Source organism: Oryctolagus cuniculus, chromosome 4 (genome assembly GCF_051225735.1).
Source record: "Oryctolagus cuniculus isolate XC-2025 breed Fujian yellow rabbit chromosome 4, ASM5122573v1, whole genome shotgun sequence".
NCBI classification, from domain to species: domain Eukaryota; kingdom Metazoa; phylum Chordata; class Mammalia; order Lagomorpha; family Leporidae; genus Oryctolagus; species Oryctolagus cuniculus.
This window is the reverse complement of record NC_142870.1, coordinates 8,744,674-8,764,357: the sequence shown is the minus strand read 5'-3', so window position 1 is coordinate 8,764,357 and position 19,684 is coordinate 8,744,674. Positions and strand designations below refer to the sequence as shown.

At 52.5% G+C, this 19,684-nt stretch overlaps 2 protein-coding genes and 1 long non-coding RNA gene across 9 annotated transcripts in view; 2 read left to right on the top strand and 1 right to left on the bottom strand.

The window, feature by feature from the left end:
• Positions 1-1,141: 1,141 nt before the first annotated feature.
• LOC100345975 (carbonyl reductase [NADPH] 3) lies at positions 1,142-11,651 on the top strand. 2 transcript variants are annotated; one of them, XM_002721255.6, is made up of 3 exons: positions 1,142-1,781; positions 3,517-3,624; positions 11,161-11,651. In XM_002721255.6, the coding sequence occupies exons 1-3, from the start codon at positions 1,493-1,495 to the stop codon at positions 11,595-11,597; spliced, it is 834 nt and encodes a 277-aa protein (XP_002721301.5). In that variant the 5' UTR covers positions 1,142-1,492; the 3' UTR covers positions 11,598-11,651. The 2 variants fall into 2 exon arrangements, with proteins under 2 accessions (XP_002721301.5, XP_089187561.1); XM_089331435.1 differs by lacking the exon at positions 1,142-1,781 and adding an exon at positions 2,088-2,421.
• Positions 3,696-17,776, bottom strand: LOC138849230 (uncharacterized). Of its 3 annotated transcripts, none has more exons than XR_011387690.2 (3): positions 17,639-17,776; positions 16,596-16,704; positions 3,696-3,835 (listed from the first exon to the last, which is right to left on the bottom strand). It is a non-coding gene; the product is annotated as an uncharacterized LOC138849230 (long non-coding RNA). The 3 variants fall into 3 exon arrangements; XR_016233011.1 differs by lacking the exon at positions 3,696-3,835 and adding an exon at positions 11,329-12,854; XR_016233012.1 differs by lacking the exon at positions 3,696-3,835 and adding an exon at positions 13,202-13,340.
• Positions 17,777-18,004: 228 nt separating this feature from the next.
• The window catches only part of DOP1B (DOP1 leucine zipper like protein B), a 118,468-nt gene continuing 116,788 nt past the window's right edge, over positions 18,005-19,684 (top strand). For all 4 annotated transcript variants that reach the window (XR_016233010.1, XM_051833581.3, XM_051833578.3 and 1 more), the window contains exon 1: positions 18,005-18,144. The gene's annotated coding sequence lies outside the window, so the exon portion shown is untranslated. The remainder of the gene's footprint in view (positions 18,145-19,684) is intronic.

The window sequence follows — 19,684 nt, the reverse complement described above, 5'->3', positions numbered from 1 at the left end:
CCCTGGGAGACCTGCCTTCCTCCAGGCCGCCTGGTGTCCTTCCTGTGGAGCTCCGGCCGTCCCACGCTTCCTCTTTCCTGATGGACGCTGCTAGGGGGTCCCGGGGGAGGCTGGCCAGCTCCCAAATGGGTCACACCCCAAATAGGTCTCTGATTCAGCCACTCAAGAGTACCAATTCCTGAATCAACTCCTTTTCCTGCTCTGCAAATGGCTATTTTGCAAGTAAGGCTTCCAAAAGAAGTCAAGTTAGGATCGGAACACAAATCAATATAACCACAGCAAAATGGAGGGAATGAAAGGTCAATGAGGCAGAAAAACGATTCCATGAGAAAAATTTTGTAAAACTATATAACCCTGGGTAGGGGGGAATGAAAGACACAATTACCCACATCAGGAATGAGAGACGTAGAATCACCATCAATATGAAAAGGATAATAAAGGCATATTATGAATAACTTTGTGTAACAAAACCCACAACTTGGACGAGATCCACAAATTTCTTGAAAAACAGTAATCTCACTTAAGGCACAGAAATTCTGAACAGGATTAAAACAGGCTCCAAATTATCAGTGCTGTCTTACCGACAGGGGAACTGGGGGCCCCAGAGTCTCGGGCAGTGCCGGGCGGCTCCACTTGGGAAAAGCCAAGCCATGATGAGGTCGCCTTTCTGCCAGACCTCACACTCACTGAGCAAGCACACTGAAAACGGTGGATGGAGTTCTAACTGGGTGACCACCTGACCACACCTGACCACATTCATGTCAGCTGGATCTTGTTGGTGGCTCCCACATGGCTGTGGATCCGTAAAGATCGCTCAGCACCAATGGGTAGCCTCCCTGGACAAGCCTAAACGCAGACCCTTTCGGCACCCGCAGGAGCTATGTTGGGATTAAGTAAATGATTCCCATAACGGGTTTGGCACACGGTCAACATTCTCTGCCACATGGGGACAGGCTGAGACCCACAGAGCCACCAAAAGCCACTCCCGGGACATCGCGTTGCTCTCCTCTCTGCTGAGTTGCCCTTCGACAAGCAAAGAGCGGTTGAGTGATTCCATTGCCAACACTGGCACCTCGCGGTGGACAGCGGGCGCAGGTCCAAGATGACTCAGCCTTTGTTACTCCCTCTTCGGGGTCCTCCCAGACAGTTCCTGCAGTCCGCCCCGCAGTGCATTGCGGCCCCTGCTGACCCATCCCCGTCCGGTTTTGCCGGGCGCGAACCTCGCTTCTCAGGCACTCGCCGCACTCGGAGCCGGGATCCACTAGGGCGCAGCGCTGGGAGGGGGCGGCCCCGGGAGCCGGGGTGTTACGAAAGCTTAGGGAGCGGACAGCCCCTCCTCGGAGGGGAGGGACCCAGGCCAGGGGCCTTGCTCTCCAGAAGTTGCCCGGCTGGATCCCAGAACTGAGTTCCGCGCGGCTCTCCGCGCAGTACGCGCCTTCGGGGATCGGCGGCCGGGTCCGCTCTTTTGCACAGGTGTCCCGAGCGCCCAGCCATGTCGTCCTGCAGCCGCGTGGCGCTGGTGACCGGCGCCAACAAGGGCGTCGGCTTCGCCATCGCGCGCGCCCTGTGCCGGCTCTTCTCCGGGGACGTGGTGCTCACAGCGCGGGACGAGGCGCGGGGCCGGGCAGCCGTGCAGCAGCTGCAGGCCGAGGGCCTGAGCCCGCGCTTCCACCAGCTGGACATCACGGACCTGCAGAGCATCCGCGCCCTGCGCGACTTCCTGCGCCGGGAGTACGGGGGCCTCAACGTGCTGGTCAACAACGCGGCCATCGCCTTCCAGAGTAGGTGAGGGGCTGGGAGGACGAGGGGGTCCCTGGGACGCCTCGAGCGTGCGGGGCAGCGAACAGCAGGCGCCCCCAGCGGCCCGTTAGAGAGATCGGGGAGGGAGGCCCCTCGGGATGCGCTCAGCTCCCGCCTCTCCCGGCGGGTTTTCGCTTTCCCGTGGTTCGCAGAGCGCGGGGCGAGCCCTGGCGCGGGACACCGCGCGCCCCGCCCGCGGGCCTGTGTGGGCCTGTGCGCCGCCCTGGGCCCTCCCGGAACTGTCAGTCGCTGTTGTTTGCAAGAGAAGCGGCCTCCTGGGAGGGGCCCACGCCCTGCTCAGCTCGTGGAGGTTTTCTGTCCGTTGCGAGAATCTTCTCCGCGAGGGGGTGGCCCAGCCCCGCCTGGAGCTTTCGCTTTCGCTGGAACAAGGGCGCATTCATGGCAGGCGGGAGGCATCTGCCGCGCACGGGCAACGAGCGCGCTAGTGCACACCAGTGCCTTTCAAACCCCGCTCAACGGCGCGATTCGCTGGGCTCCGGCAGAAGGGAAGAGAGCCTCAGGTCCCTTTTCCAGGGCGGCTGCCGTTGGGTCGCAAACATGCTTATTTCAGGGGCGAAGAAGAATCAAGGAGCTTACAGGTTGTAAGCAGTACTCGGTTAAGTAAGTTCTTGAACTCAGCCCTGTGCTGGCGGTACAAGAAATCAACGGGACCACTTCGCTTCCAGCGTGGGGAGGCCGCCCTGGGCACTCACCAGCGCAGCGCGGCGCGGGGCTCCCAGCGCAGCACCTGTAACTCTGCCTGCGGGCTTCCAGGGGCTTGGCGGGGCGGGGCACAGGGCGGAGCTGACACCCCCCCCCCCCAAACAACCTCAGCTAGGGGATAATTACCCTCCAGGAGGGACCTGGGTGAACTGGGATCTGTCGCCCCCCAAAATATGGGCTGTGGGCCAGCAGCACCTGCGAGCCTGGACATTGGTTGGCAGTGCAGAATCTCGGGCACCCAACGGGCTGACTCAAAATCTGCGTTTTCACAGAATCCCTAGGTACACCAGGACTTGGAAACGTTCGTGGGGAAATGGAAAGAAAAGCTTGTTCTGGTGCAAAACACTGAAATTCTTGCAGTTTTCATGATAGGCATTTTCCACAAAGTTTCAGAAGACCCTCCTCTTTTGCGTGCATTTCACAATGTTTTCCCACTGCGATAAACATTTTTCATTCCATCTTCCATGAACTTTAGAAGTCATTTAAAGTCCAACAGTGGTCTCCCCCCAATGCTCGAAACAGCTGGAGCTGAGCTGGGCCAAAGTTAGAGCTGGGGGCTCAGTCCAGGTCTCCCACGTGGGTGGCAGGAGCTCAGTGTCTTGAGCCATCACCTGGGTCCCAGGGTGCACGTGAGCAGGAACTGATTCGGGATGCAAGCATCATCCCAGTGTCTTAACTGCTGAGCCCCTGGACTTGCTGAAGCGCTCTCCTACCTTCTATGCGCCATCAAGTTTGAGCAGTGGTCAAAGCCAGGAGTTCTCTAAGTGTGGCTGAAGACCAGCTGCTGTTGCTTCAACTGGGAACGCTGAGCGTCACCAAGCCCTGCAGGTGACTGATACACACCCAGATCTGAGGACCATCAACTTGGTGATGTAAAAGTTGCTTCGCTGTTACCTGTGTCTCCTTGAATTGCTATCCTACAGGATCCACTGTGTCATATGACTTTCAGGAAAATTGTATGACGGTCTCATTGCTTCTTTCTCCTTTTGAAAGCTGATGATCCGACACCTTTCGATATCCAAGCGGAGCTGACAGTGAAGACAAACTTCTTTGCCACAAGAAACGTCTGCACCGAGTTGCTGCCGATCATGAAACCTCATGGTAAGCCCCGTGAGCGGGGAGTCAGCCTCAGTCTCCCTGGACAGGGCTGCCTGCAGGAGTCACCCGGGGTGCCCATTCTCTGTAGCGGGGGAGTAGACAGCGTCCTTCTTCTCTTACAGTGTCTGACTCTTCACTTGAGCATCTTAGCTTCAGGTTGCAAAGGCATGTGGGTGGTATCTCAAAGCTCTTAGAATCTACCATGAACTCCGCCCTAGAATGACAAGATGTTTCAAGTTCACAAAGACCCTTGCCTCTGATCACACCTGATCCACCTGGGGGCCTGGGGGATAGTATCTCTTCTTTAAAAAAAAATAATAATAATTGTTTATGTGAAAGGCAGAGTGACAGAAAGAGAGAGAGAAATCAATCTTCTCTCTGCAGGTTCACCTCTCAAATGGCCAACATAGCCCGGGTGAGCAAGACCAAAACCAGGAGCCTGGAACTTCATCCAGGTCTCCCACATGGGTGGCAGGAACCCAAGCACTTGCGTCATCTTCCACTGCTTCCCAGGTGCATTAGCGGGAAGCTGGATCAAAAGCAGAGCAGCACAGCTCAAACCCATGCTCCAATATGGGATGCTGGCATTGCAAACAGCGGCTTAACTCACCGCACCACAATGCCAGTCCCAGGATCGTATCTCTCCGAGCATTAAGATACTCCCTGGGGTTGGCATTGTGTCATGATGGTTAAAGCCACCAACTACAATGCCAGCATCCCATGCAGGTGACAGTTCATGTCTCGGCTGCTCTGTTTCCAATCCAGCTCCCTGCTGGTAGCCTGGGAAAAGCAATAGAAGATGGCCCAAGTGTTTGGGTCCCTGCCACCCACATGGGAGACCTGGAGTAAGCTCCTGGCTCCTGGCTTCAACCTGGCGCCCAGCCATCTGGGGAGTGAACAAGCAGATGGAAGATCTCTCTCTCCCTCTCTCTCTCTCTCTCTCTCTGTAAACTCTGGCTTTAAATAAATAAATAATCTTAAAAAAAAAAAAAGACATTCCCTGTCTTCCTTCTTGGGCTAAACTTCATTAAACTGATTCAGAAAATGCAAAAGAAGTTGTCTTCATTAGGAAATATCTTGTCCATACTGATAATTTTCTTTTTTTTTTAATACTAGACATGCTATTGTATTTAGGTATAAGGGATTTCATTTTTTAAAAAAATTTAGCTCCCACATATAAAGGAGAACTTGCAATATTTGTCTTTCTGTGTCTAGCATACTTCACTCAACATGGGGTCCTCCACTTGCAGGCACTTTGTTAGAAATGGTAGAATTTCATTCTTTTCCAAAGCTGAATAATATTCCACATCTTCTTTAGCCACTCATCTGATGATGGACACGTTGGTTCCAAAATTTGACTATTGTGAACAGTGCTGCTATAAAGGTGGTGGTGCAGGTATCTCTTTGATACCTGTTCATGTCTTTTGGTTATATGGTAGTGTGATTGCTGCATCATATGGCAAGTTTATTTCTAGTTTTGAAATAAATCTCCATACTGTTTTCCACAGTGGCTGTACTAATTTACATACCCACTAACAGTATATAAAGTTCCCTTTTCTTTTTTTAAAAAAAGAATTAATTTATTTATTTGAAAGCCAGTTACACAGAGAGAGGAGAGGCAGAGAGAGAGATAGAGAGAGAGGTCTTCCATTCAATGGTTCACTCCCCAAATGGCCACAACGACCAGAGCTGATCTGATCCAAAGCCAGGAGCCAAGAGCTTCTTCCAGGTCTCCCACGTGGGTGCAGGGGCCCAAGCACTCAGGCCATCTTCCACTGCTTTCCCAGGCCATAGCAGAGAGCAGGCTCAGAAGAGGAGCAGGCGGGACTCAAACCAGCACCTATATGGGATACCGGCACTGCAGGCTGGGGCTTTAACCCACCATGCCACAGTGCCAGCCCCTAAAGATTCCCTTTTCTCCACATCCTTGCCAGCATTTGTTCCTTTCTGTCTGTCCTATTTTAGCCATTCTGACAAGGGTGAGGTGATAAACACTTTATATTACTTTCCCCACAAAATATAGTGCCTTCTATCTCCCAAGAGTAATGCTGTGTGCTGGGTATGCAACGGGGAGCGTTAGACATGGGGGCATGCCATCCATGGAGCTCTGAGTACAGGGAGGGGGACAATGCCTAACAAAGGACTGGGAGTACAGGACGACCACTGTGCCACTGTGCAGTGGGGTGGCATGAAGGCCTGATTTTCTAGGCATTTTTCTTACCCAAGACATTAACTGTGTGTCTTGGGAAGAACTCTGTGGTTCTTAGGAGAATTGTGCTTTTCTTAATTTAACATTTTGAGTAAGGATTGACTCTTTATATGAAAAAAATTAAGATTTTATTTATTGTTTTATTTGAAAGGCACAGAGAGAGATCTTCCACCCACTGGTTCCCTCCCCAGATGGCCACAACAGCCTGGACAAGGCCAGCCTGAAATCAGGAGCCCAGAATCCCATCCTGGTCAATTGATGGAAGGGATCCAAGTGCCTGGGCCATCCTCTGCTGCCTTCCCAGGCACATTAGCAGAGATCTGGATTGGAAATGGAGCAGCCAGGACTCGAACTGGCACTTTAATATGGGATGCCAGAATTGCAAGCAGCAGCTTAACCACTGCACAACAATGTTGGCCCCTGGTTATAAAAAGATATTGAAACCTAAGTAGGCATATGGTGAAGGTTGCACCTGAACCCCTGCTTCCTCTCCCTCTCACTCCCTCCCAACCCCCACAGGTCATTCTCTGTGCTCGTCTCTAGTGGGGATAGGATTGTAGAGCGCCTGCAGGTAGAGTTGCAGGTGCTGGCCAAGGAAGCTTCAGTCCAGCTGCCTGGAGTTGGTGAGTGCCCAGGATCAGAGGATAGAGTTTGTTTTTTAGGATTTTATTTATTTATTTGAGAGGTAGAGTTATAGACAGTGAGAAGGAGAGACAGAGAAAAAGGTCTTCCATCCGCTGGTTCACTCCCAAAATGGCCCCAACAGCTGGAGCTGAGCCAATCCAAAGCCAGGAGCCAGGATCTTCTTCCAGGTCTCCCACATGGGTACAGGGGCCCAAGCACTCAGGCCAACTTCCACTGCCTTCCCAGGCCATAGCAGAGAGCTGGAAAGGAAGTGGAGCAGCCGGGACTAGAATCTGCGCCCATATGGGATGTGGCCCAGCAGGCAGATGATTAACCTACTGCACCATGGCCCCAGGATAGAGTTTTTAAGTACAAGTCTAACCAAATGTAAATGCACCTTGTAAAGACTTGTTTACACAGAAGGTAACACTCCCTACAGTGGTTGACACCTGACTTTTTTCCCTGTCTGTATCTGGAGCTCATTCCAGACTACAACAGAAAACTTTCATACTCTTTTTCATGGCTGCCTGGTATTCAATTGTATGCCATTCAATTGTATGTCTTTTACCAAGTATCAGGGGGTCCTCTCCCTGCTAAACTTTAGAATCATGGAATTTGAGAGCTGCAAGGTATGGAAGAAACCTTGTGTCCCTGCCCCTTACAGGGAGGGAAGCTGAAGCCCAAGGAAGTGAACAGGGATGGATAGTAATAGATCTGGGAACAGTAGCCGGGTTTCTGACTTCCAACTAGGAAGATTTGTTCTAGTGAGGTAAGAATGAGAGCACCGCAGGATGGACACCAAGCCATTCTGAAAGATACTGGAAGACTCTGGAGGGTGAAGCCCAGAGACTAACCGAGAACAGGCGACTGACTCTCTTTAATCAGTTCCCTGTAGCATCCTTTCTCACTGCAGGAGTCTCTTTTACAACCTTGGAAAAACATATGACCAGAGGGTCGAAATGCTAACCACCATCGCCTTTTGATTTGTGGGAAATCATTTTTGTCCACACGCAAAACTGATTTAAGAGCCATTCTTCATCTACCCTTAAAACAGTACAGAGGGGCCGGCATCCTGGCATAGCGGTAAAGCCGCTGCCTGCAATGCCAACATCCCATTTGAGCGTGGGTTTGAGTGCCGGCTGCTCCAGTTCCAATTCAGCTCCTTGCTAATGGCCTGAGAAAAGCATGAAAAATGGTCAAAGTCCTTGGGCCCCTGCACCCACATGGGAGAACTGAAAGAAGCTCCTGGCTCCTGGCTTCAGCCTGGCCCAGCCCCGGCCATTGTGGCCATCTGGGGAGTAAACAGGCGGATGGCAGCTCTCCTCTCTCTCTTTCTCTCTCTCTCTCTGTGAGTGTGTGTGTGTGTGTGTGTCTGTAACTCTTTCAAATAAATAAATCTTAAAATCAACTGAATAAATTATAAAACAAAATTATAAAACTAAACATTACAGAAAGCTCTTTGGCTTACTTAATTGTTCAAGAGTCAGAGTAAATACTCCTAGGTTAAGCAACTGTGAAGCCACTAGGGGGCGCTACCTGCCCACTTTTTCCAGGATGAGCCTGCAGGTGTTTCGGGCCTGGTGGAGTCACCCGGACCTCCGCGCGGGCTGCTGGTGCTGGTGGGGTGAGTGCAGCCCTTCCCAAGGCTCAGTGAACCCCTCCCCGGAGACGTGCCTCAGATCGCAGAGCACGCCTCCCTCCCTTAGCAGCATTTCCTTGGAAGCATAGAGTAGCTCCTGGAACGTGTGTCTCTTCGTTTTTCCTCTCCCTTTGATGTTTCATTCCTGAGTGCAGCCAAGGGGTTGAGAATCAAGGTGTTTGGAAGGTAATGAAAGCTGATGTGGTGTTCCTGGCCAAAATATCAAAGTGAATCTAATCATGAGAAAACCAGGCCAATCCAAACTGGGGAAAGTACTACCAAATAATTCTCTAGCCTATTTAAAAAAAAAAAAAAAGTCATTGTCAACTCCTCTAGATTAAAATAAACTGAAATGCAATCCATTCTCACACACTGTCCCTGGATTAAGACAAAAACGGTGGGGCCGGTACTGTGGCATAGCGGGTGGAGCTGCCGCCTGCAGTGCCAGCATCCCATATGGGCGCCAGTTCGAGTCCCGGCTGCTCCACTTCCAATCCAGCTCTCTGCTATAGCCTGGGAAAGCAGTTGAAGATGATTCAAGTGCTTGGGCCCCTGCACCCCTGTGGGAGACCCGGAAGAAAGTGCTGACTCCTGGCTTCAGATTGGCCTAGCTCCAGCCATTGTGGCCATTTGGGGAGTGAACCAGCAGATGGAGGACCTCTCTTTCTCTGCCTCTGCCTCTCTGTAACTCCACCTTTCAAATAAATAAGTAAATCCTTAAAAAAAAAAGACAAAAACGGTAAAGGAACATTATTGGGACAACTAGAGACAGCTGAATGGGGACTCTATTTTTAGATCATAGTGTTGGACCGTTGTCACCGTCCTGAGTGTGGCCATGACTGATTATGCAGGGGAATGCCCTGGTTGGCATGTATATACTAAAGTACTGAAGGTAGAAGCTGTATAAGTATCTACAACTGAGACACAGGGAAAGAGGGGGCAGCGGGTCAAAATGTTCACCCTGAGGGTAAACTTAGGTAAGTGGTATGGGCATTTATTGAGCTATTCTTGCAACTTCTTTGGATTTTTCTAATTTTTCAAAATTAAAAGTTAAGAAGGAAATACATGTGAGGGATCTACACAGAAAGATCTTGCACATTCCAAGAAAGTGATGCTGCACGGATTTAAAAATTTTTTGTACCAAAACAAATTTATCTTTTCTAAGTCCATTTTCCATGTACCTTTGGAAGAACCCTCATATTAGCATCAAAAGTAAGAGAGAGAAAAGCAAAGAAAAAAATACGGAATGGTCTCAGCACCTGGGTAAGCGAGGGTGTCTCCACAGGGGACTGGGGCCCACGAGGTGTCCCATAGAATGTTGGCCTCCGCCTAAATGGGTTGCAGGGATAAGGGCTGTTCAGAAAATGTAACGAAACCCGGTGATCCCAGGCCAGCATTTGGCCTGGCGGCTGAGACACCAGTATCTCACATTGGAGCGTCTGGGTTTAATTCCCTCCTCCGCCCAACTCCAGCTTCCTGCTAATGCAGGTTCTGGAGGCCGTGGTGATCACTCATGTCCTTGGGTTCCTGCCACCCGTAATGAAAATCTAGATTGAGCTCCTGGCTCCCACTGCAGGTATCTGGGGAATGAAACAGCAGATGGGAGCTTGCGCTCTCTCTCTCTCTCATAAATAATATTTTTTAAAAATTCAGTGATTCTATTGGGTTCAGGATACTATGCAAGAAAAGAGCCTACTGAGGCCAGCGTTTTGGTGTAGTGGGTTAAATCACCACCTACAATGCCGGCATCCCATATGGGTGCTAGTTTTATTCTGATCCAGCACCCTGCTAATGGCCTAGGAAAACAGCAAAAGAGGGTGCAAGTACTTGGGTTTCTGCACCCATGTGGGAGACTTGGATGAAGCTCCTGACTCCTGGCTTTGGCCTGGCCCAGCCCTGGCCTTTGTGGCCATTCAGGGAGTAATCTAGCAGACGGAAAATTGATCTTGGCCGGCGCCATGGCTCACTTGGCTAATCCTCCACCTGTGGCACCGGCACCTTGGGTTCCAGTCTCGGTTGGGGCGCCAGATTCTGTCCCGGTTGCTCCTCTTCCAGTCCAGCTCTCTGCTATGGCCAGGGAGGGCAGTGGAGGATTGCCCAAGTGCTTGGGCCCTGCACCTGCATGGGAGACCAGGAGGAAGCACCTGGCTCCTGGCTTCGGATCAGCACAGCGCCGGCCGTGGCAGCCATTAGGGGAGTGAACCAACAGAAGGAAGACCTTTCTCTATGTCTCTCTCTCTCACTGTCTATAACTCTACCTGTCAAAATAAAAAAAAAAAAGCAAATAGATCTCTCTCTCTTTCCCCCTTTCTCTCTGTAACTCTTTCAAATAAATAAATCTTTTAAAAAAAGAAAAAAAAGGACCCTACCAAAATAGGTATTTTGGTGTTTTTTTGATGCTGGGAAAAAATTTGTCAATCACATATTTAATGGTTTGGGGAAATTATTGTATAGTTTTTGGCCTGTGTATATTTTTATGGCCCCGATTGTGTTTTTAATAGCTATAAATTATTAGCAAAGTGAATATTAATTCATAAATTAATAAATACTAAAACATTAACTTTGAACTAAAAAACAATGAAATAAACCCAGGGTGGAGAATTGACCCACTCCATGTGCCCATCACTAAGGACAGGCAGGGGTCAGTCCCAGGGACTGCTTGACCTTGGAACTGACAGGCAGGGAGAGGACTGGCTGCTCACAGCCATAGGGTGTTCTGCACACCCGGAAATGGAGAGCTTCAATCTTCAGTGGGAGGCACTGTTCCTCAGGCAGTAGGTTCATCAGTGTATATGTTTGGAGGGGGATCTGCTGCCTGGTGGATCCACTCACTATAGACCTGCAGCCCACTCACCCCATGGGAAGTCACAGCAGAAGGGAGCCCCCTCACAGAGGTGCATTCTTCTTCCCCTTGGGAGAACAGGGGCCAAATAAATGTTAAAAACCCAGGGTGCCTAGATTTTATTCCTTCTAGAGTCATTTTCTCCAGCAATTAACCCTACACCACGACTTCATGTGTACGTTTGGTGCTTCTCTGTGACATGCTTCCTCTTTTGCTATTTTCCAGGGCGAGTGGTGAATATCAGTAGTTTGCAGGGTTTACAGGCTCTTGAAAACTGCAGCGAAGACCTGCAGGAGAAGTTCCGATGCGAGACGCTCACGGAGGGGGACCTGGTGGACCTCATGAACAAGTTTGTGGAAGACACAAAAAACGAGGTGCATGAGAAGGAAGGCTGGCCCCACTCAGCTTATGGGGTGTCCAAGCTGGGGGTCACGGTCTTGTCGAGAATCCTGGCCCGGCGCCTGGAGGAGAAGAGAAAAGCCGACAGGATTCTGCTGAACGCGTGCTGCCTTGGGTGGGTGGAGGCAGACATGGCTGGGGACCACAGCTCCAGGACTGTGGAGGAAGGGGCTGAGACCCCCGTCTACCTGGCCCTCCTGCCTCCAGATGCCACTGAGCCTCAAGGCCAGCTAGTCTGTGACAAAATTGTGCAGAGCTGGTGAGTGTCCGCTTTGCAGCTTGATGCTAAATAAATGTTGGTGGGATGACCTAGTGAACTCTGGCGTTGTCATTGGATCCTGTTTCTCTTCTTGAGCAGGAGTGTCCACTGGAATCCCTGGAGGTATCTGGAACTGAATGACTCTGCTAGGCCCTAACTCTTCTGCCCAAGAGAAAGAGCATACTCTCGTGTGTTAGCAGGCATCGGGAGCACCCAAAATTTAGGATTCTGCTAAAACTGGGAATGGGCCTAGGAACCTGCATTTCAGAGAAGCTCCCAGGTGCTGCTGGCCCAGGGCAAGGGGCACTCAGAGGCCCAGTGGTTCAGTGAGTGGTGTTGACAATGGAGTGAGGTCTCGGGCGTTTTCCTGCCACGTCCTGTGGTTTCTACTTTGTTGATTCTGTAAGGATGATGATTTATCTGCTGTCTCCTAAACTCTGAGGCCCTCCTTTCTATCTCATTCCACTTGGTGCTATTTGAGAATATTTTTATGGGTTCGGTCAAAGGATAAACTTGCAACAAATTCAAAGATGTTAATGGACTTATTTTCAATTCTAGGATTGGGCAACGCCTCCTATAAAACAGGGTGAGTGTTCCAGCAAGCTGAGCAGAGGAGGCTGGTGGTGCAAACGGAAAAGGGCGAGAAAGCAGAATCAGTACAAAAAGTAGATTGAGCACTCAAAGTTTCTTTCCTTGCAAAGGTGAAAGCCTAGGCCACATCCTTATCATACCAGCTGACACTGGGTTATCTGGGGATTGAACTGTTATCTCTGTCTCCTTATTTCTCAAAAGCTCAGACAAACAACTTAGCGTTAGCTTGGAGACAGGGGACTTGAGCACATGTGGCTGTGTTTGGGTTGGGTCTTGGGCTGAGGGCAAGACCTCAGTCCACACCAGTGGCCTGCTACGTGCTAAGCTCTCAGTTCTTGTTCTTATGAGGCAGTGTAGCCTGACAGACTCAGGAGAGGCATCTTCTTCACCAGGCCGCGGTTTTGTCCTCCCTGGGTCTCCGGCTGCATTCTGCATCCTGCGATCCTTCCCGGGCTGTTTGTGCCATTGCCCTGTCACCCTTTCATCTTGTTCACACTTCGGCATCTGTGTGCAGAGCATCTCTTGGCTCGGATACATGCAAACGTCTTCTCCTCCAGCTGGTCAGCCCCTTTGGAGCTGCAGCCCAAGGCAGTTCTTCCGTTGACAGTCTCCATGACAACAGGGGACTTCAAGTTGATTGCTTCTGAATGGGATGCGTTTTGCAACCAGGCTTTCTGGGTTCCAGTTATACCCCATAGGAAAAGATGGAGATAAAAGATCTCGTGAAAGAGAAGAAATTGATTTGCAAGGGAGTCAAGACTTCAGAAGGAATGGCTCACCAAGTAACAATAAAAATTCAACAAGAGCACAGTGGAAAAAAATACAAAAGAAGGAAAAAAAAAAAAAACAAGTTTTCCACAGTTACCAAGTTCATGATAGGTTGTTCACCATGGGCTACAGCAATGTTGTCATTTGGCTTATCTTTTGTCTTTTTTTTTTTCCCAAGATTTATTTATTTGTGTGAAAAGCAGAGCAACACAGAGAAAGAGAGAGGGCTCTTCCATCCACTGATTCACTCCCCACATTCCCATAACACCTGGAGCTGGGCCAGACCAAAGCCAGGAACCAGGAACTCCAGCTGAGTCTCCCACACGGGTGGCAGGGGACCAAGTACTTGGGTCTTCCTCCACTGCTTTTCCAGGCTCGTCAGCAGAAGCTGGATTGGAAGCAGAGTCAAGTGTACTCAGACCTAGGCTTCCAGGTGGGATGCCAGCATGGCAGGTGAAGCTTAACCCACAGCACCACTGCTCTCGCCCCTTTTGGTTATCCATGAGCGTCACATCCTATCAGACATCAGCACAGTGGCCATAAGGAATACTGCTGATTTCCCTTAGGGAGTCAGACAGGTACAGAACGCTCAAGGTCCCATTTATTGTAGGGGTCCTCCATTATGTCTGGCTTAACACAAGGCACAGCAGTTTATTGTTCCCAGCTCTGAGTTCTCATAGCACCTCGAGTGTCAGTTTAACTATCACAACCCTCACTCCCTCTCTCACCACTTGGGACAGTGTCTGAATTCCATCTGACTGCCTTTCCCCTCCTTTAGGACATCTGCATCACTGACGAAATCAAACCTGTGCCAACACTTATCTGGGGACACGGCTCCTGAGACAGCCTAATGGTTTTTCTGGCTCTGAAAATATCTTGATGGCTTCAGTGTATTTCCTGCACCTCACACATACTTGGTCCTCCCTCTGCACCCAACCCCCAGAGTCCTGCTGATGACAGGCACAGGAACCACACAGCTCTTCCAAGCTGTGCCTGCCAAAGACACAGACAGGAAAATGCAGAAGGAAGCCAGCCAGCCCCTTGTATGTATTTTGTGTTCCTTCCCTCTCATTTATCTCTAACCAATCACCTTGATGTTTTTGGAGGCGTGGAGCCCACTTGGACAACCCTTGGCAACCAGTGGTCAATGTTTCTCAAGAGAAGTGCTGTGGCAGCCCCTGTACCAGCACCCACTCCCCAGGTGGTATCTCCTGCACGCCCTCCTGCTCTGTCCTGTTTGAACTGCAGCACCACAGGTGACTGCCCTGCTGGCTTCTGTTGACTGTTGCAACCTTCCTCTAAAAGCAGGGCTAGCTGGACCCGATCAGAGCTGTTACTATGAGTGCCTAGGTGTCACCTTGGGTCTAATGAGCAGAGGGAGCTGGGCCTCAGCCAGAGGAGCATTTACACAGTGGCCCAAACAGAAGCCCCCTCTCTACAGTGGCCTTGGGTCATTCCTGAAACCCTTGGTTCTATGAGATGCTCTGATACCTTAAAATAAATTTCCCTTTCTCTTGAGCTAGGTTGAATTGAGTGATTATTTGCAATCAAAAGGAGCCTAACTAATAAAAGTGCATGAAAATGTTTCATGGTATGCTATGAAGGAAATAAAAAAACAATGATTGAGCTTGGACTCGAAAGGAACACAACATCATGAATTATGAACCCATGACTGGCCGGCACCATGGCACAATAGGCTAATCCTCCAGCTGCAGCGCCGGCATCCCATATGGGTGCCAGTTCTAGTCCCAGCTGCTCCTCTTCCATTCCAGCCTTCTGCTGTGTCCTGGGAAAGCAGTGGAAGATGACCCAAGTGCTTGGGCCCCTGCACCCATGTGGGAGACCTGGAAGAAGCACCTGGCTCCTGGCTTCGGATCGGCGCAGCTCCAGCCATTGCGGCCATTTGGAGGTGAACCAATGGAAGGAAGACCTCTCTCTGTCTCTACCTCTTACTGTCTGTAACTCTTCCTCTCAAATAAATAAATAAAATCTTAAAAAAAAAAAATGAACCCATGGCATACAAGGCCATAGAGGGGTCATGTTCTAATACAGCCCAGGCGTGGTTTTATGTGATTCTTCAAATAGGCCTTTAAGGTAAGGATCTGTGTCGTTTTTCAGATGAATGAAGGCTTGCAAAGGTTAATTAAGTCACCCAAGATCACCCAGTTAAGAGTCAAGAGCCAGGGTCAGAGCAAGGACTGCCTGACTGCTGAGCTCCTTGGGACCTAGTACCAGGCACAGCCAGCTTCACTTTCACGCCTCTACAAACCACGGGCACCTCTTTCAGTGTAGAAGTCAGGGAGGTGACACATTTGACCTAAATGATTTGTAAGCTATACAGCTATCACACCCCCAAATCATCCTGTATACATTTTCCCATAGAGAAAAAAGAAACTTGAGAAGAGGCGTATCTCAATGGATTCTCTCGTGCAACACGCTCTTTCAGGTGCCAGACGGAGCCAGCGGGCCCACCCGCGCGGCTTTTCTGTGATCCACGTCTCTAGGCTGAGGCCAGGGTGTTCAACCCACACCCAGCATCAGCTTTGGACCAGCCCTGGATTTTTCCTTTACCCACTGAACTGCAGCAAGCTGTGTGACAGACTAGGGATCTGAAGAGTGGTGTCACGTGGAGATGTAACAGGAGACAGTGACAGGTGCGACAAAGGTTCCCTTGTTACCGCAACTCAGCCGCAAAGCGGGCATGGTGTCAAATATGGAAGGGCAAAGACTTCCTCGGCACCAAGAGAGACACAGGGAGAGCAGCGGGCAGAGCCGATGGGGAAGCCATCGTTACTACCCAGGCGCAGGGTGTGTGAGCTAGTTCACAGAAGAAACAGGCTTTGAGGATCACCAGGATCTGTATAGCAACGACTCAGGATGTGTTTACCTGGGTCGGGCAGTCTGAGCCAGCGCTCTGATAATAATCCTTTCTTTCCTGTCCAAAAGGGAGAGGATTAAAGTTCTGATTTAAATTTAATTGGAAATGACCTAATTCATCTGGATATTATTATTATTTATTTATTTTTTGACAGGCAGAGTTAGACAGTGAGAGAGAGAGAGAGAGACAGAGAGAAAGGTCTTCCTTTTCCATTGGTTCACTCGACAAGTGGCCACTACACTGGCACACTGCGCCAATCCAAAGCCAGGAGCCAGGTGCTTCCTCCCAGTTTCCCATGCGGGTGCAGGGCCCAAGGACTTGGGCCATCCTCCACTGCCTTCCCGGGCTACAGCAGAGAGCTGGACTGGAAGAGGAGCAACCGGGACAGAATCCGGTGCCCCAACCGGGACTAGAACCCGGGGTGCCGGCGCCACAGGCGGAGGACTAGCCTAGTGAGCTGCGGCGCTGGCCTGGATATTAATATACAAGGAATCCATTCCCTTTACATGTCTTACACAGAGGACCACGGACAGCTAAGCAGACTTCTAAGTGCGAAAAGACAACTCGACCTAAGAAAACATTCCTTGTAAGAATATTCAAATGTTAACGTTGCACATTTACTGTCAACCTTGATTATAAATTGAGTCATTCTTCTAACAACTTACAATAGGTAACCCTATCAACTTCAAGTTTACCCCTCCGCCATACAGCTGGAGTTCTTTCCAGGCACAGTTTAAAAATATAAATGTGTTGGCACAAACTTACACATGGTGGCTTTGAGGCAGGCTGTTCTCGCTCTCTTCAATGGTGAGTATAAAGCAGTTCCGTCGTCTCTGTTAGTTCAGAGCAGGAAGTGTGGCAAGGATTTCAAGAACTAAAACGAAAAGTACCTGTTTGCCAATTTTTTTTTTGCCAAAGTAGCATTTAATGTATCTCCATTAAAAACCCAACTTTCATGAATTTTTTTTATTCCCATGCTAAATGTGGCTCCATCCTTTTAGTTTTCCTCTGCTTCTGTTTTGCAATCATGCTTAAAATTTGGCACTTAGAGAATTTGCTTCCAGGGCACTTGGTCTGTGTCCAATGCGGATGGAATTAGAATCAGCAGCAGGGCGGGGCCAGAGGTTCGGCAACCCAAACTATTAAGATATTGTTGGCGTCATCTGATACCGACTGGATGGATGCCTTTCCCCCAGATACACGCATACACAGCGTTCCGCACGGCTTCCCAGCGTCGATGGCGCGCCCCTGTCTGTAAAGCTCATCCACGCACTGCCCAGCCTTCGTGAAGAAGCTCTGGAAATCCCCAGGACCCCTCAAAGACCACCTCGATCAGCAGGGGACCCCGTCTGGGTTGGCTGGGAGCCCCCCTGGGGCAGCGCACAGGTGGGCGCAAGGCGCGCGGGCCCTGCGGCTGTGGGGCCCACTCCACTCGGGTACTCTGGGCGACAGGGACGCCCGAGCTGACAGGACGCTGGCCGTCCCACGCCAAGCCCACATCACGAGCTCAGGCCGGGGAAAAACGGGGGGAAAAGACCTCCCCTTCCCCGCCGCGCAGCGCCCGCCAAGATCGAGGGGCGGCGGCCCCGAGCGCGGGAAGGAGGGCTCCCCCGCCTCCTCCCCGAGGGTGCGTGACCCCGACGGCTGGGGCGCGCCAGGCGCCGGGCTCCAGGCTCGGGCCCCGCGGTTCTACTGTCTGTGCCTCAAAGCACGAGTGGATGACCTGGCGCAGGCCACGGCCGCAGGGCGCCCGTCATCGCGGTCTGTCAGGGGAGCCGCCGGTGCGGAGAGGACGCCATCCCGCCCACCTGCACGAGGCCCTTCCCTCAGCAGCCCAGGCGCGAGGCGACGACGCCCACGTGGGGGAAGTCCCCACTCGGGCTCCCCGACTTGGCTACGGCGGGGGTGCCGGAACAGGTTCGCGCGCGCGCGCTGCGACCCCGCCTTCCGGCCCCGCCCAGCGCCGTCCGCGCGCGGCGAACAACCCCCGGCCTCGCTCTCGGCTCCGCCCCAGAGCGGCGAGGGCCCACCTCCCAGCCCCGCCTCGCGCACCCAGGTCCCGCCCCCATGCGTCAAGCCTCCGCCTCCCAGCCGGCCCCACCCACGGAGGCCACGCCCCAGCGCCGAGTCCCCGCCTCCCGGCTCCGCCCCGCCTCCCAGAGCCGCGGCTGCTGGGGCTCGGGCGCGGCGTTTCCTCGGCGGTCCCGGCTCCTGGCGGCGCCGCAGCCCCGGCCCTCGGCGTCTCCCGCAGCCCGGCGGGGTCCTCCGCGCCGCACGTGGGCGCGTCCGCCGAGAAAGGCCGCCTCCGCCGCCGGTAAGTCGCCCGGCCCGGCGCCCACTGCCTCGGCCGCGGGGCAGAGCTGCGGGAGCCGAGCCGGGGCGTCTCCTGCCCGCGGAGCCCGCGAGCGGCGAGGCGGTGCCGGGGTCCTTTCCGGGCGGCGCGGGATGCAGGTGGCTGCGGGGCCGGGCCCGCGGCGCGCGCTGCTGCAGTGCGGGGCTGGCCCCTCCAGGCCGCGCGTGGGCGTGGGGGCTCCGGCCGGGGACCCAAGGAGGGCAGCGCGGAAGGGGCCCCCGGGCCGGGCCGGCTGCGGGCCGAGGAGGCGGTGCGGGCGCGGCCTCGCGGGGCCGGGCGCGGCCTGGGGCCGGCAGGTGGAGGTCAGGGGGGTCACCGCACGCTGTGCCCTCTCGGCCTTGGCTTCCGCGGGGTCCTGGCCGGGGACGAGGCGGAATCCCCGACCTGTGCGGGAAGAGGCGATGGGAGCAGGGGTGCGGGTTCCCGGCCGCCACCCGCGGGGATTCCTGCAGGTGCTGCCGGCACCGCGGGACGGGGAGGCCTGGGTAGGATTTTTTTATTATTATTTTTCTTCTCTCCCATAATTTAATGAGCACTCGGAAAACCCAAATTCGAGATTTACTGTGTCCTGGAGTCAGTGAAGCCCATGGGCGAGCGTGGGCCGAGCAAGGGTCATTACCTGCGGGTGAGGTGTTCTCGCTCGAGGCCGAGTGGCCAGCGTGTTCACAGGGAGTTTCCGTGGTTAGCTGGCCGCCGGCTTTTTCACTTGCGCCCATGTTCCTGGGAAGAATGGATCCGGTGAGAGGTTTCCCGCCGACCTTCTTTCTGCCTCTGGAAGTAGGCGCACCGGCTTGTATGACAACTTTGCAAGATCTGATTGTAGGCTGTGACCGTCAGCCTCCCTGGAACGCTGGACCTCTCACACAGAAGGTATCCAGGTTACACCGCGAGACCACTGGCCCAAGGTCTATACGGGCTGAACTGTTTTTTTTTTTTTATGTTATTGAAAATATTCTTTATTATTATTATTTGCAAGGTAGAGTTACAGAGAGACAGGGAGAGAGTGAGCTTCCGTCCACTGGTTCACTCCCCAAATGGCTGCAACAGCCAGAGCTGGGCCAGGCCAAAGCCAGGAGCCAGGAGCTTCATCCTTGTATCCCACGTGGGAGCGGGGGCCCAGGCACTGAGCCATCTTCTGCTGCCTTCCTAGGTGCATTAGCAGGGAGCTGGATGGGAAGTGGAGCAGCCGGGACTCGAACCGGTGCCCGTATGGGATGCCAGCACTGCAGGCGGCTGCTTTACCCGCTACACAGCGCCGGCCCCAGGACTGAACTGTTAGTTATACCACCAGGGGAGGCCCAGTGCTATCACTGACCGGAGCCACTGTCCTGGGTCTGCCAGCTGCATGCCCTGACCCCCATGTCCTTATCTTGGGGCTCTCCCTGGCCGCTTGGGTGTTGCATGAGATAAATGCCTACCTACTGACGGATGTCGCAAGCTCACACAGAAGGCGTGGGTACTATCACATCAAGGGCCCTGTGTTTTTAAATAAAGGAGCTTG